At 36.4% G+C, this 14,607-nt stretch overlaps 1 protein-coding gene across 1 annotated transcript in view; it reads left to right on the forward strand.

The window, feature by feature from the left end:
* The window catches only part of LOC124805516 (protein Fe65 homolog), a 1,158,577-nt gene extending 1,144,676 nt beyond the window's left edge, over positions 1–13,901 (forward strand). The window contains exons 17-18 of the mRNA XM_047266079.1: positions 1,045–1,215; positions 11,310–13,901. Coding sequence (XP_047122035.1) covers positions 1,045–1,194 — 150 coding nt within the window. The 3' untranslated portion in view covers positions 1,195–1,215; positions 11,310–13,901. The remainder of the gene's footprint in view (positions 1–1,044; positions 1,216–11,309) is intronic.
* The last annotated feature ends 706 nt before the right edge of the window (positions 13,902–14,607 follow it).

The raw sequence follows: 14,607 nt of genomic DNA on the forward strand, positions 1-14,607 counted from the left end.
GGCATATTTGGGAGCAACTCGTTGAAGAGGCTGCACCAGTTAACATTATGTATTGTATAATAAAACCATAATTGGTGGTGTACACTCAGTAAAGAAATAGTGAGGAAAACACTGTGAACAACATTTATTTTATAAGAAATTTTTATGTGGGCTGGCCGCAAGTATGGTTTTGTTATATAATATATAATGTTACACACTGCATCTCCTTCAATGAGTTGCTCCCAAATATGCTTATGACTAGATGACAGTGTGCTACATCGAGTGGCATAATGACCGATGTACATAGATGACGTGAAGATGGCAATTTAAACTGCTGACACTAGTCATATGTGTATGTAGTTATTGTGATATGGGCAAATAAAACTTCTCTAGTAAGAAGATTACATTTTTCAGGAGTTTAAATATTTGGTACTGTTTTCTGAAAGTAACTGTTTGCGGTGTAACCTTGTACAGAAGTGAAATGTAGACTTAAACACTACAGACAACACCAGAGTAGAAGAATTTGAAGTACAGTGCTACAGAAAAATGTTGAAGACTAAATGGTTGGACTGAATAGCTGATGAAAAGGTATTGAGTCGTATTTGGGAGAAAAAAAACATATAAAAACAGAACTTGACTAAAAGAGGGGATTGACTGATAGGACACATCCTGAAGCATCAAGGAATTACCAATTTAGTGGTGGAGGAAAGTGTGGCGGGTATACATTTGTAGTGAGAGACCAAGGCTTGATAACAGAATTAAATTCAGATGTATGGTTGCAGTAGTTATGCAGAGATGAAGATGTTTGCACAGGGTAGACTAGTGCAGAGATCTGCATCAGACCAGCCTCTGGATTGAAGACAACAACAATCACATGATTTAATATACTCTAACTTGAGTGCTGATTATGGTGTTATTTAGTACTCTTACCAAATGACAATTTCCTCGCGTCTTTTATTTTTTATCTTGTTCTGCCTATGCCATAGTCTTAGATTGTCATGCTGTTGTGGATCTTATAATATGCTTTTTCAATGTGTAATGAATAAAAACTGTATCTGTTCACAGCTAAGGTATCAAAAATGCTTGGATGCACATCCACAAGGACTAGGTCGTGGCCAACAAAATGCTCAGACTCCAGGGAAAGGTCTGGGTGCTACATTGAAGTCTCTTGTTGGAAGCCTTACTGGCAGAAGGCTGCGTGGCAGTGAGTCCTGAGATGAGGCCCTCTCACTGCAGGTAACTGGCACTGAAAAACAGCTATATTATTGATCTGAATTTAAAATCCTGTATCTCTCAAATTTAATCATTTGGTTTAAGAATAATGTCAGAAGGTCATATGTCTGGAAGGACCTGGAGACACTGAAAGCTTTTAGATTGATTGTATAATGGTAAGACAGAGATCTGGAAACCAGGTTTTAAAGCATAAGACATTTCCAAGGGCAGATGTGTACTCTGACCATAATTTATTGGTTATGAAATTTAGCTTGAGAAATTGTGAAAAGGTACCAAATTAAGGAGATGGGACCAGGATAAGTTCAAACAACCAGAAATTATTTCAAGTTTCAGAGGGCACAATAGGCAAAATTTGACTGAAACAGGGTAAGGGAATACAGTAGAATATAAATTGGTAGCTTTCAAGAGATGAAATAGTAAAGACAACAGAGGATCAAATAGACAAAAGATAAGGCATATAGAAATCCGTGAATAATACAGAATATATTTTATTTAGCTGGTGAAAGGAAAAAAGGAAAAATGCATCAGATAAAACAGGTGAAAGGGAACACATATGTCCGAAGAATGAGATTGAGGAAGGAAGAATGGATGGCTAAGCAGGAATGACCAAAGAATAAATGCAAGGCTGCTGAAACATGCATGAGCAGGCGGGTGATAGATGTCACCACAGGAAAATGAGAGACCTTTGGAGAAAAGAGAAGCATCTGTATGAATATTAAGAGCTCAGGGGTAAGCCAGTCCAAAGAAAAGGAAGGGAAGCTGAAAAGTGGAAGAAATGTGTAGGAGGGCAGTATAAGAATTTCTAGTCATATTATAGAAAGGGGAGAGGAAGTTAATTAAGATGAGATGGGAGATATACTGTGACAAGAATTTGACAAAGCACTGAAAGATTAAGTTGAAACAAGGCTCCTGGAATAGATGACATTCCCTCAGAATTATTCAGATCTCTGATAGAGCCAGCCATGAAAAAAATATTTACCTGGTGTGAAAAAAGACTTCAGGAAGAAGGCAGTAATTCCAGATCCAAAGAAAGCAGGAGCTGTAGGTTGTGGATGATACTGAACTGTCAGTTTAATAAGTTATGGCTGCAAAATATTGACACAAATTATTTACAGAAGAACGGCATAAGTAGGCGAAGCTGAACTCAAGGAAGATCAGTGTGCTTTCCAGAGAAGTGCTGAGACACGCAAGACCGTACTCACACAATTATTTACTCCGAAAGATAGGTTGAAGAAAGATAAAGGTACATTTATAGCATTTTTAACTTAAAGAAAGTTTCTGAAAATGTTGACTGGAATACACTCTTCGAAAATCAGAAGGTAGCGGGGATAAAATACAGATAGTATAGAAACTGCACTATGATTTGAAGAGTAGAAGAGCACAAATGGAAAGCAGTAGTTGATAAGGTAATGAGACAGAGTTGTAGGTTATCGCTGATGTCATTCAGTTTGTACTTTGAGCAAACAGTGAAGGAAACCAAGAAGAAATTTGGAAAGGAATGAAAGGGAGAAGAAACTTGGGAGGTTTGCCGAGGGCATTGTAATTCTGTCAGAGACAGCAAAGGACTTGGAAGAGCAGTTGGATGGAATGGAGTGCAAAGAGGTTACAAGATGAACATCAACTAAAGTAAAGGAAGGGTAATGGAATGTAGTTGAGTTATATCAGGCATTGCTGAGAGAATTACATTACGAAGTGAGATGCCAAATGCAGTAGATGAGTTTTGCTGTTTGAGTAGCAAATTAAGTGATGATGGCCAAAGTAGAGAGGATATACAATGCAGACTGGCTACAGCAATGAAAGCATTTCTTAAAAAGAGGTATTTGTTAACATGGAATATATACAGGGTGTCTCTCCTATCAGTTGTCAGGCACATTTAATCTGGTGTTTCCAGAGATATTTGCAGTTTTGTCTTTGCAAAATGTAGCTGAAGTCAGCCCAAACAAATTCTGCATGTCACTTCTTTCATGAAACACCCAGCATTGATGGAAAGCGCCAATTTGTTTCCTGTCACGAAGAAAACGATTTTTTAATCAGAAATTGACGTGGTCATTCAATGGAGCAGCCTCAAATTAGTCAAGTGCAATAGTCTTTTTATCAACATGGGTTAACGAGGACAGTGAAATGGGAAGAATACCGTATTTACTCGAATCTAAGCCTCACTTTTTTTCTGTTTTTTGTAATCGAGTTCTAAGTAAGCGGAAGTTCTGAAAAATATTGGTAGGTGCTGCCACAACTAACTTCTGCTGTAGAATATATGTAGCGCTACACAGGCATGCTTTGCAGGCACAAAGATAACTTCTGGCGCCAAAACCTCTGCGTCAGTAAATAAATTTAAAAAAAAGGTGGAAGACGAGCTTTTTTCCCCGCCCCGAGTTTCGACCACTGCATTTTCATACATTATTCAACGAAGTAAATACAAATTCTGTATTGTTCATCTTTGAATGTAGCAGCATTTCAATGTACTACGAAAATTTGACTGGCAAGACTGTTTGGGATGTTTGTCAATATGGCCAACTCTATGTTCTGAATTTTTTCCTACCTGTCAGAAGAGATGGTTGCTAATAGGAACTTTTATGAATTGTGAATCACATGCAGTATTCTCTTCACCAGAAGAGTAATATGAATATAAACATTTTGCCATGTATTCTTTCGTGTCTGCTGCTATCTCATTTAAATCCTGTCTGCCTAATAAACTACGAAACTAGAGTGAGACAACAGCAAACACAGAAGAATATACATATCATGTCATGTTTATATTTGTATTATTCTTATGCCTAACAGCGATACAGTCAGAAATGAAGCACAGCAATTGACTAGGCATCTGAAAAGATTTTCATGCCATTGTTTTGCTAATGAGATGATTCCTCTTTTTCTTTTTATAAATTATAAGCAGCGGTAGTGTGCACAAAAGCAGGCCATGCCGCGAGCGGCGACAAGCCGTAAACACTCATTATCAGAATGCGACAAACAATGCATGACACAGTACAGTAATGCATTTTCAGCTTAGAGTGACGTAAACACCTATAACAAAGAGAACGGCACTTATCAGATCAAAGAAAAATAAGCAATCAATTCAAACCAGACGAAGCACGTAAAAAAGGTAGGGTACCCGTATAAATACGGACGGAGCGCCTGACGCATAGCAATGGCTACCTGGTAAAGCTTAACTGCTAACCTTACAACTTGAACCAAACTACTGTAGTTGTATCGTCATTCATTCGACCTAAATTGTGTCTCATATTACAATGGACCAAATTTATTTCGATTTGGAGGTGCGGTCTATAACTTTTCTCTCCCCTTGAATTTCGAGTCTCAAATTTCAGGTGCGGATTAGCTTCGGGAAAAATTTTTTTTCCTTGATTTCGAGTCTCATTTTTCAGGTGCGGCTTAGATTCCAGTAAATACGGTAGCCAGTACTGCAGCAGCAACAGCACCACCCTGGCCTGCACTGAACATCACCTCACAGTAGCACTGCTTGCTCTTTGCTAGAATACTAGATTATTCTTCATGTTTTACTGTCCCTGTTAGTACATATCAAAAAAATGAATTTTGCAATGGACTGATTTGGGACCACTCTGTCAAATGGGCACATAAAAATTCCATTATAAAAATCATTTTGTTTTGCAACGGGAAACAAACTGATGCTTTCTGTCAAAACTGGGCATCACTTGAGAAGGGTAACGAGCAGTAGTATTTGTTTGGGCTGACTCCAGCTACATATTGCAAGAATGAATTTGCTAACACCTGCTGAAACGTCAGAAAAAAATTGTCTGATGAGCCATAGGAGGGAAACCTGTTATTTGTTAGCAAGACCCTTCTGAAAGTATTTTCTGAGCATAGCCTTCTTGTAAGGAAGTGAAATGTGGACAATAAGCAGTATAGTCAAGAAGAGAATATAAGCTTTTGAAGTACGGTGCCATAGCAGACTGTTGAAGATTACATGGGCAGGTCGCGTAACTAATGAGAAGGTACTGAATCAAATTGGGAAGAAAAATTTGTGGCACAATTTGATTAAAATAAGGGAGTAGTTGAAACGACATTTCATGAGGCATCAAGGAGTTGTCAGTTTGTAATTGGAGGGGGGATAAAAATTGTAGAGGGAGACTGAGGGATGAAGCAAGCAGCAAACAGGTACAAACAGATGTAGGTTGCATTGTGCATTCGGACATGAAGAGGCTTGCATGGGCTAGGCTAGTGTGGAGAGCTGCACAAACCAGTCTTTGGACTGAAGACTACAACAACAACAACAACAACCCTCAAATAACTGTAGTGTGTTGTACCTTTGTTTATTCTGCTGAAGCCAGTGTTCACTTTTCTTACCTTGGCTGTTTATTCTGCACAGATTGCCCCTATTTTAGTCTATTACAACCTTTTTTTTTTCAAAATGTGTATCAGTTCTTTCACTTGTGACTTCCTGAGTTCAAATGTTGTTTATTATTAGCATTTCTTTCTTTGTGTGCCTTTCATCCTATTCTTATGCATTACCTATCACAATGTGGTCTGGTTGACTTCTCACAGCCTTTCGAGTTTCATATTGTGAAACATTCCACCTATATTCACTTCTTTAAGTCTTTGTGAAAGGCAAATAAGAAAAAAAAATGCTTGATATTGTAAAAATCACACAGGAATTGTCTAAAAATCTCATGTGATTTCTAAACTGGTACCTAAAAATTTAAGACATTAAAAAACTTACAGATTTACGATCTTGTGTGACTGTGACAAGCTGTGCAAATAAGTACAGTAAAAGAATTATACAGGATAATTTTATTATACAGTCTTGGTAACTACTTCAGTGGCAGACTTTAGCACTTTCTAATCTTTAGGCCTTAAGAGTGTGACAAATGGATTTTGCTCAAAATTCTGCACAAACTGCTTTAGTTCCAAGCTAGCCACATATATTGAGATTCATTGTGAAGGGACAGTACTCTTCGCTTATCTTTAAATGACCAGCAGACTACCTGAACTAAATTGTAAGTATGGGTGTGGCTTTTTGTAAAAATTAAGATGTGTGATTATTATCATAAACATGATCTTTGGAACACTTAATTGAGCAAAATGTTCTGTCTTACAACATCCGTAATCAATGTGGTCTTCTTTCCATGACCCAAATAACTCAGTAGTGTGTGAATATAGACACAATAACACACACAAAATTTTTAATTGTGTAGTAAAAAAATACAAAAAATTTGTAATTTTGTGGATGATGTATTCTGTGTTATTTTCAAACAAAACATTTTTATTGTTGACGAGTTTTGTATCATGCCAATCACCACCACACTCTGATTACATCTTTTCATCATGTGCTATTAATTTTATGATATTCAAGCAAAATGAAAAACATGTTTGCTCAGCTATATTATTAGTGATATTTATAGTCATTCTTTAAGATTATCTGCAGTTGTCACACATAGTTAATCATACAGGGTTACAGAGTTACAAGTTCTGACATAGCTCTTTTCGTGTACATCACATAAGGGAAACTCCAGGTTAAACATCAAAAATTCACGGAAAAAATAGATTGCTACTCACCGTAAAGATGACACATTGAGTTAGAGAAAGGCACAATGAAAGGACAGTTACGCATTAACTTTCTGCCAATGCTTTTATCAGAAAAGGAAACACATTTTGATCCAAGCTGCTGGAGACGGCAGTCATGTGTGCAAGTGGTGTTGCTTGCTTGTGTTTAATGAATGTGTGGATGTTTCCTTATCTGATGGAGGCTTTCACTGAAATATAATGTCTTTTTCTTCTGCCAGTCTGCAACTCAATGTGTCATCTTTATGGTAAGTAGCAACCTAACTTTTCCTTGTATTGTTTATCTATGTCACATTACAGACAATACCTTGTGTCAGAAAACTGAAAAAGCCTTTTTTTTCTCTAGCTGCACTATTTTTATATCTATACTGTCACCATAAAAGCACGCATTTGCTACTTTTTTTAATTTTTTGAACATCTGGAAATAATAAAGTTATTCACAGAAATAAGTTTAATGAACTTCGACTTCATATTGATCCTCCCCTCCCCCCTCCCACACACACATACAAACTAAACCTGTTACTGATTATACTTCGCAACACACACTACAGCAGTAACCAACATCCACATCCACATACACACTCTGCAAACTACCATAAATTCCATGCAGAAAGTATTTTCCATTGTACCAGTTATTAGGAATTCTTCTTGTTCCATTCATGGAGTGCAGGAAAAACCACTGTTTGTACACCTCTGTGTATGTGTGCTGTAACTAATCTAGTCTGATCACATCTTTGTGATTCCGGTGGAAGTAATAGATAGGGGATTGTAGTATATTCTGAGTTTCATTATTTAAATCTGGTTCTTGAAACTTTGTGAGTAGTCTTCCTTGAGATAGTCTACATTTATCTTCAAGTGTCTGTCAGTTCAGGTTCTTCAGCACCTTTGTGACCATCTCCTATGCGTCAAGCTAAGTTATGACCATTTGTGTTGCCTTATTCTATTTTTTTTTATACATTCAATATCTGATGTAGCAATATCCTAAAATATCCTAGGAGGGATTGCACAAGAGTTTTGTAAGCAATCTCCTTTGTAGACTGAGTGCATTCTTCTAGTATTCTACCAGTGAACAGAAATCTACCACCTGTGTTACTTATGATTGAGCCTTTGTGATTGTTCTATTTTGTATCACCTACAAACTATTACACCCACATATTTGTATGAGGCGAGTTGATTGATTCCATTTGTGACTCATTGACTTTAATCATAAGATACTGCATTTTTTTCATTTTGAGGAGCACATAAATTTATACTTCTGAATATTTAAAGCAAGTTGTCAGTCTGTGCACCACTTCTAAATTTTATCAAGATCTGACTGAATATTAGGCAGCTTTATTCACAGATTACTTCATTATAGATAACTGCATCATCTGCAAAAACTCAAAAATTACTATTAATAATCCCAGTACACTTCTATGCAGCACATCTAAAGTTACTTCTATATCTGTCGATGACCCTCCATCCGAGATGACATACTGGACCCCTCCTATGAAGGAATCTGCAATCCAGTCACAAATTTCATTTGATAGCCTATATGATTGTACTTTCGATAATAAGCATAGGTGCAGTACCAAGTCAAATTCTTTTTAGTAATTGAGAAATACTGCACCTACATGACTGTCTTGATCCATGGCTTGCAGGACGTCATTTGGGAAATGAGCAAATTGGGCTTCATATGATCAGTGTCTTCAGAATCCATATTTTTTGGTATGGGGGCACTGTTCTATGATTCTACAGCAAACAGATGTCCAGGATATTGGATAGCAGCTTTGGATCCCCACACTTATGCTTACTGTCAAAAGTGCAAGCATATGGGTATCAGGGGAAATTTGTGACTTGATTGAGGACTTTTTGGTAGGGAGAATGCACCATGTTATCTTGGATGGAGAGCCATTGTCAGATACAGATCTGCAGGTGATGCTTCTTGCAGTTATCTATAATGAGGTACTTCTGAAAGAAGCTGCATTATTTAGTCAGATTGTGATAAGGTTTCAGAGTGGTGCAGAGAGAGATTGGCAGCTTGCTTTAAACATTAGGAAACATAAAATTTTGCACTTCACAAAATGAAAAAGAAAAATCATAATATCCTATGACAATAATATCAGTCAGTCACTGTTGGTATCAGCCCACTCATACAAATACCTGAGTGTAACACATTGTAGGGATATGAAATGGAATGGACATGTTGGTTCACTCATGGTTAAAGCAGATGGTTGACTTCAGTTTCTTGATAGAATACTGGGGATGTGCATTCAGTCTACAAAAGAAATTGCTTGCAAATCACTTGTGTGACTGGTCCTAGAATATTGCTCAATTATGTGGTGCCCATACCAGGGTATATTGGACATATACAGAGAAGGACAGCATGAATGGTTACAGGGTTGTTTAATCAGTGGGAGAATATCACAGAAATACTGAGGCAACTGAACTTGAAAACTCTTGGAGATAGTCATAAACTATCCCAAGAAAGTCTATTAACTAAGTTTCAAGAACCAGCTTTAAATAATTATTCTCAGAATATAATACAACCCACTATGTCCCCCTCGCATAGGGATCGTGAAGATAAGATTAAAATAATTACTGCACATACAGAGCCATTAAAACAGTCATTCTTTCACACTTCACATGTGAAGGGAACAGAAAGAAACCTTCATAACTGGTACAGTGGGATGTACCCTCTGCTATGCACCTCTTGGTGGTTTGCAGAGGAGAGATAAAGGTGTAGTTTTGTGGATCAGTCCTGATACTTTTCTTGGAGTCGGGCCTGACCTGTGTTTTCCAGTTACTGGGCAACATACATTTTTAGGGACCTACAGTAGATTACGTTTAAAAGAGGGCCTAATTCAGCCACAAATTGGTATAAAATTTGATAGGAACTACATTAAATACTGGAGCTATGTTCAGTTTAGAAATTACAACTGTTTCTCAACGCCACTGGTACTAATATCTGTGTCACTGATCTTTGCAGTAGTGAAAGAATGAAATTGGTGCAGTACCTCTGGATTTTTACTTTGTGAAGGCCCAAATAACAGTTCAGCTAAAATACATCATCATTGTTCCTTTGCATTCATGTTGCCATAGATTATTCCCCACCACTTGTGTATATTGTTGAAAGCCCACGAACTTCACCTTTGTCTGTCATAATTACCCTCCATACTTCTTATGTGCTTCTGCACTTGAGACTGAACAAATGCTGTGCTCTCACTACACAAATCCATAATGTTTGCCATCTTACAGCTCTGAGGAGAGCTTGTATCAATCTACCTTAGTAAACATTGGCACTACTACAGCTGGTGCAGCTTGTCAGCATTTGTGAAACCCTCATATATAAGGATTAGTGATAAAGTTTTAATTAAGACCTAGAAAAATTCAGCTGAATCCATGGAACTAGGCAATGGTCTTAGTCATAACACATTTTTCCCAGCAGTGGATGACTTGCCAGATGATTGCTGCAGAAGTTTTCATTTTGTCTTTTCAGGAAACTTTCCACCTGGAAAATTTACTTCTCGTCGTTTGGAAAAGCCTGCCACAGAATGGTTTCTGCATCCAATAGTTGTCAAAAATGTCATTGGGTGCTATGCCAGGAGAATAGGGGGATGAAGTACCATTTGTTAACCCAAAGAAGCAGCATTTATAACTGTGTTCAGTGCAGAAACAGCAGGGGCATCATTGTTGGCAAAAACGTCCCCTATGACAGCTTTCCGTGAATCTTCATCTTGACAGCTTCATGTAGCCTCATTGGGAGATTTCTGTAGTAAACTCCCATGATTTTCGCCATTTCTCAGATTAATCAGTTAGCATCAGACCATAGTACTCCCAAAAAATATTCAGTGGCACATTGCTCAATGACTGTTGCGTCTTCACCTGTTTCTGCAGTGGAGCATCCACTGCTTGCTTTGCTTCTTTGTCTCGGGTCATAGTAGTTAACCCAGCCTTCATCCATAGTCAGTGAGTGGCTAAAGAAGTCATCCTCATTGGCCTGACACAGCAGCAACATTTCCATTGTTGCCTCAGTTTGACAGTATTTTTGATCAGTTTGGCAGCCTTTTGAAGAGTTGTACAAGGTGTTAAAAATTGATCCATGTATAATTTTCACTTCTCACACTATTGTGTCAATTATGATACACAATAGTTCAAGCACCAGGGCCCCACTTCTCTTGAGATTCCCTGTCATGGTTCTTCATGGAGAAAGGTCTACCACGTCATTCTTCATCATTCGAACTTGTTTTACTACACCAGAAACATCTGCATCAAAATGATGGTGCACTGTTGCCGTATACTTACAACAACTCTGGATGGACTGTTGCAGTATCGCACTCCTGCAAATGCAGAAAATGAATTACCGCATGATACTCCACTTAATCAACTGGCTGCGCCTCCAGTGCTGTGCTACTGTACTGTGGCAGGGTTTGTAATATGTATTTGGACTGCAGACCCATACCTACAAATGAACAAACAAAATAATAATCACACAACTTTTTTTTTTTTTTTCGGTCAAGTGAGTACATAACTTATCTTGCAGTAGTAAGACTCCAATTTTAAACTAGTACGTGTGCTTCTAGGAGCTATGGCCGCTGCCTGCTGAGCGTGAGGTCATCAGGCACCGCCACCTGCAGTCACCCCTGACTTTTCGCTACTTCAGCAGCAGTCCGCCCTCAGCCAGCTTGCGTTCCCTCCTTTCACCTACACTCGACACCAGGAGGCTACCCCATCGCTGGCACTAACACTTCATTGTGTGTGTTTGTGTATATGGTAGAGGAATATCTACCTTCAAGATTAAGGACATGACATTTTGATTTGTAATCAGCAAGTTTGAGACTTGATATTGTTTGTGAGATCTGAAAGTGGAATGTGTAAAACTTAAGCTCTCTTCAGAAATATCATTGGTACTGATTCTCTGACTTGCAGCTTAGAACTGTAATTATATATGTTTTGAAAATAAATTGTACTATTTTTTAAAAGAATGATGTGTCAATGCAGTGATGTGAACATCTGCATAAGAAGGAAATCCATTTACAGATTCAATGATGAAGGTTTAGGTCCCAAGATCAGGAGAGACAGCTTTCCATCCAGCTAATTTCTTTTAGAGATCTGATTCATTAATGTGTGTATATAAGTTTACTATATTTGTTGTAATCTTATATTCCATCTTAATATGAAAGCAAATTTTGTGTATCCACTGATATGGTAATCATAGTACCAAATTAGTTTGTAAGTGTGTAAATATTATTTCAAAAAAATTAAGGAAGTTTTAAATTAGTTATTGCTGTCTTGCACAGAGAAAGAAGCAGTCAACATTTTCTTTCCAACCTGTAACAGATCTTTGGCAGTTTTATATGAAAAATAGATTAATTTGAGATTGCAAAGTAAAATGATGTATTCATATGTAGAACATGGTACATATTCTTGCCACTGATTTTCACCTTTTTTCTAAATTTTTCCTTAAGGAATTGTGGCAACATTTGTGTTCTGATCTATTTCTCCTTTAAAGTACAATTTAATTCAGAACAAATTTAAAAATTTGTTAGTCATTCTTTAATTCAATTATCACCATTACAAGTAAAGATGTCAAGACAGCAACATGCATAATATTTTCATTACATGAATTTAAAATGTCTGAAGTGTGATTGCAAATGCTGACTGGAAATGAAGAGTATGTATCTGCTTTTGTAAAGTTTGTATGTACATATATAAATGTTACATAAGAATGCAGGATGAGTAGAATGGCCTGGTGTGTGACATAGTTCTTTCTCATGTAAATAATTACACATAGAGGCTTTTCTTGGAGTAACAGGGAACAAACACGTTGCAAAAATGTAGTAGTGTCTTCATGTCACTGAGTGTGTTAAAATGAACCTTTAACTTCTAATGGCATTGAAAATTATTTTGTGTGATCAAAAGACAGAAAAGATTAAGTAGCAGTTAATTCGTGAGAATAATTTAATATTTTGTTTAATATTGCACCAGAAACCCCACAATTTTTATCATTTTAATTCCTTTGCTATGATCTATAATCATTCATCATTTATTTGAATGAATTTCATTGACTAGTATATACATTTTCAATTAACAATTTAAAAAATGACTAAGTTATGTGTTAATTTCAAAATTTAATTTAGTTCAGTGATGATCTGCAGGATACCTACATCTATTTTTACATAAAGTATTTATTTTATGCGATGTGTATTCAAGGCAACCATTGTAGTTAGAAGTAGAAATTATGCAGTGTTATAAAAAATACTATAATCTTGTTATTAATGTCACGTTATACTTCCTCATACTATACAAAGTACAGCACAAATTAAGAAATTTATTTCTCAAAAAACAATATAAGTTGACTATAGACTGAAATAAGTTGATTAATGATTCTGTGCATTCTAGTGGAGAATAAATACTGCACACAAATACACATCTAGTACTTTCAGAAGTTTCAAATCTGTATTTCATAACTGTTGAAAAGTGTTACTTATCAAACATCAATTAAAAACAGCTTAATAAAAATCTTCGAGAATATTCACATGAATAGGAATTTACGACATGTTGTTTTAAAAAAATAGAGCATTCGTGAGCTCCCATTCATTTTGCCAAAAAATGTGAGTCTGTTAACTTGCATACTTGAATGTGATTACAGTAGTAATGAATCTTTGGCAAGGTTAAAAGTACACTGTGGTGGCTTAATTTTGATTGTCCTTAGTTTAAGTACATCAATGGTAGCTCTTTATTCATGCCCAGAGACCTGTTTATATTACCAAAAGACAATATGGTACACAATGACACACATAATAACTTCTACAAGATGACCAGTGTATTAGAAAGATCCAATGATAGGCTGAAATTTCAGTTGTTCACCACATACTGCTCTGTAATTGCTGCATCTGGCAGTATTGCTGATTTTTATTACTTTTCAAAAATTTTATGTATATATCAGTGTATGCAAAATTTGCATAAGCACATAGGAATGGCTGCCATGCCTTGTCTGTGTTATGTTTTGTACTTTCCAGGGCAGCAGGCTTGGCTGTTGTGTAATATAATGATGGAACTTTATGAAGGACTTGTAAAGTGTGACCACTACATCAGACATGGTTAATATTCTTTGTAAAAGACTTGCTATACTCATTGTCATTTTCTCATAGTAAAAAAATATGTGTATAAAACTGTTATTTATTTTACATAATGCTATGACAACTAAAAAATTAATGTATGTATTGCAATCAGATTTAGAAAATGTTTGTGTATTGTGTGATGTCAATGCTTTCATAGAAAGTGGTTTGCTAAAACTGCTGAATTCTGCAGTCAGACAGAATTTTGCACATTCCAAGTCTTAGTCCATTTAATCCTAATGAACAGAAATGTCCTGCTCTGGCATTTTGACATGATTAGCATACTGGCTTCTGAACAAAAGTAATATTTGATAAAAGGTTAATTGTCACCTTACTTTTTTTTTACTGTGAAGCTGGTAAACTCTTGGGACTTTATTATTACAACACAAAAAAGTAGTTTCGTTAAACATCAGAACATGCATAAAGCAGCTTGAAGCATCATGTAAGCTTTCTAATCAATATTCATTTAAGGAAAACAAACTGTCTCTCATGTAATAAGAGCAGATATAAACAAGACTGAGATAATTAAATGTGGACACACCAATCAATATAGATGGAAAAATTGTTCCATTTCTATTGAGAAGGGCCTGTGCCTAGCCTCAGTTTTGCATTTAATACAGTGTATAGATTTTGCATTTCATGACGCAAGCAGAAAATAAGATATTTATAAATGCGTTTACTTTACAACTTTACAGAGATAACAACATTACTGCATGCTTGTTTCAAATACTGCCCTCACCATATTTAAGAGGTGTAGTTT

The sequence above is a fragment of the Schistocerca piceifrons genome, chromosome 7 (genome assembly GCF_021461385.2).
Source record: "Schistocerca piceifrons isolate TAMUIC-IGC-003096 chromosome 7, iqSchPice1.1, whole genome shotgun sequence".
Lineage (NCBI taxonomy): Eukaryota > Metazoa > Arthropoda > Insecta > Orthoptera > Acrididae > Schistocerca > Schistocerca piceifrons.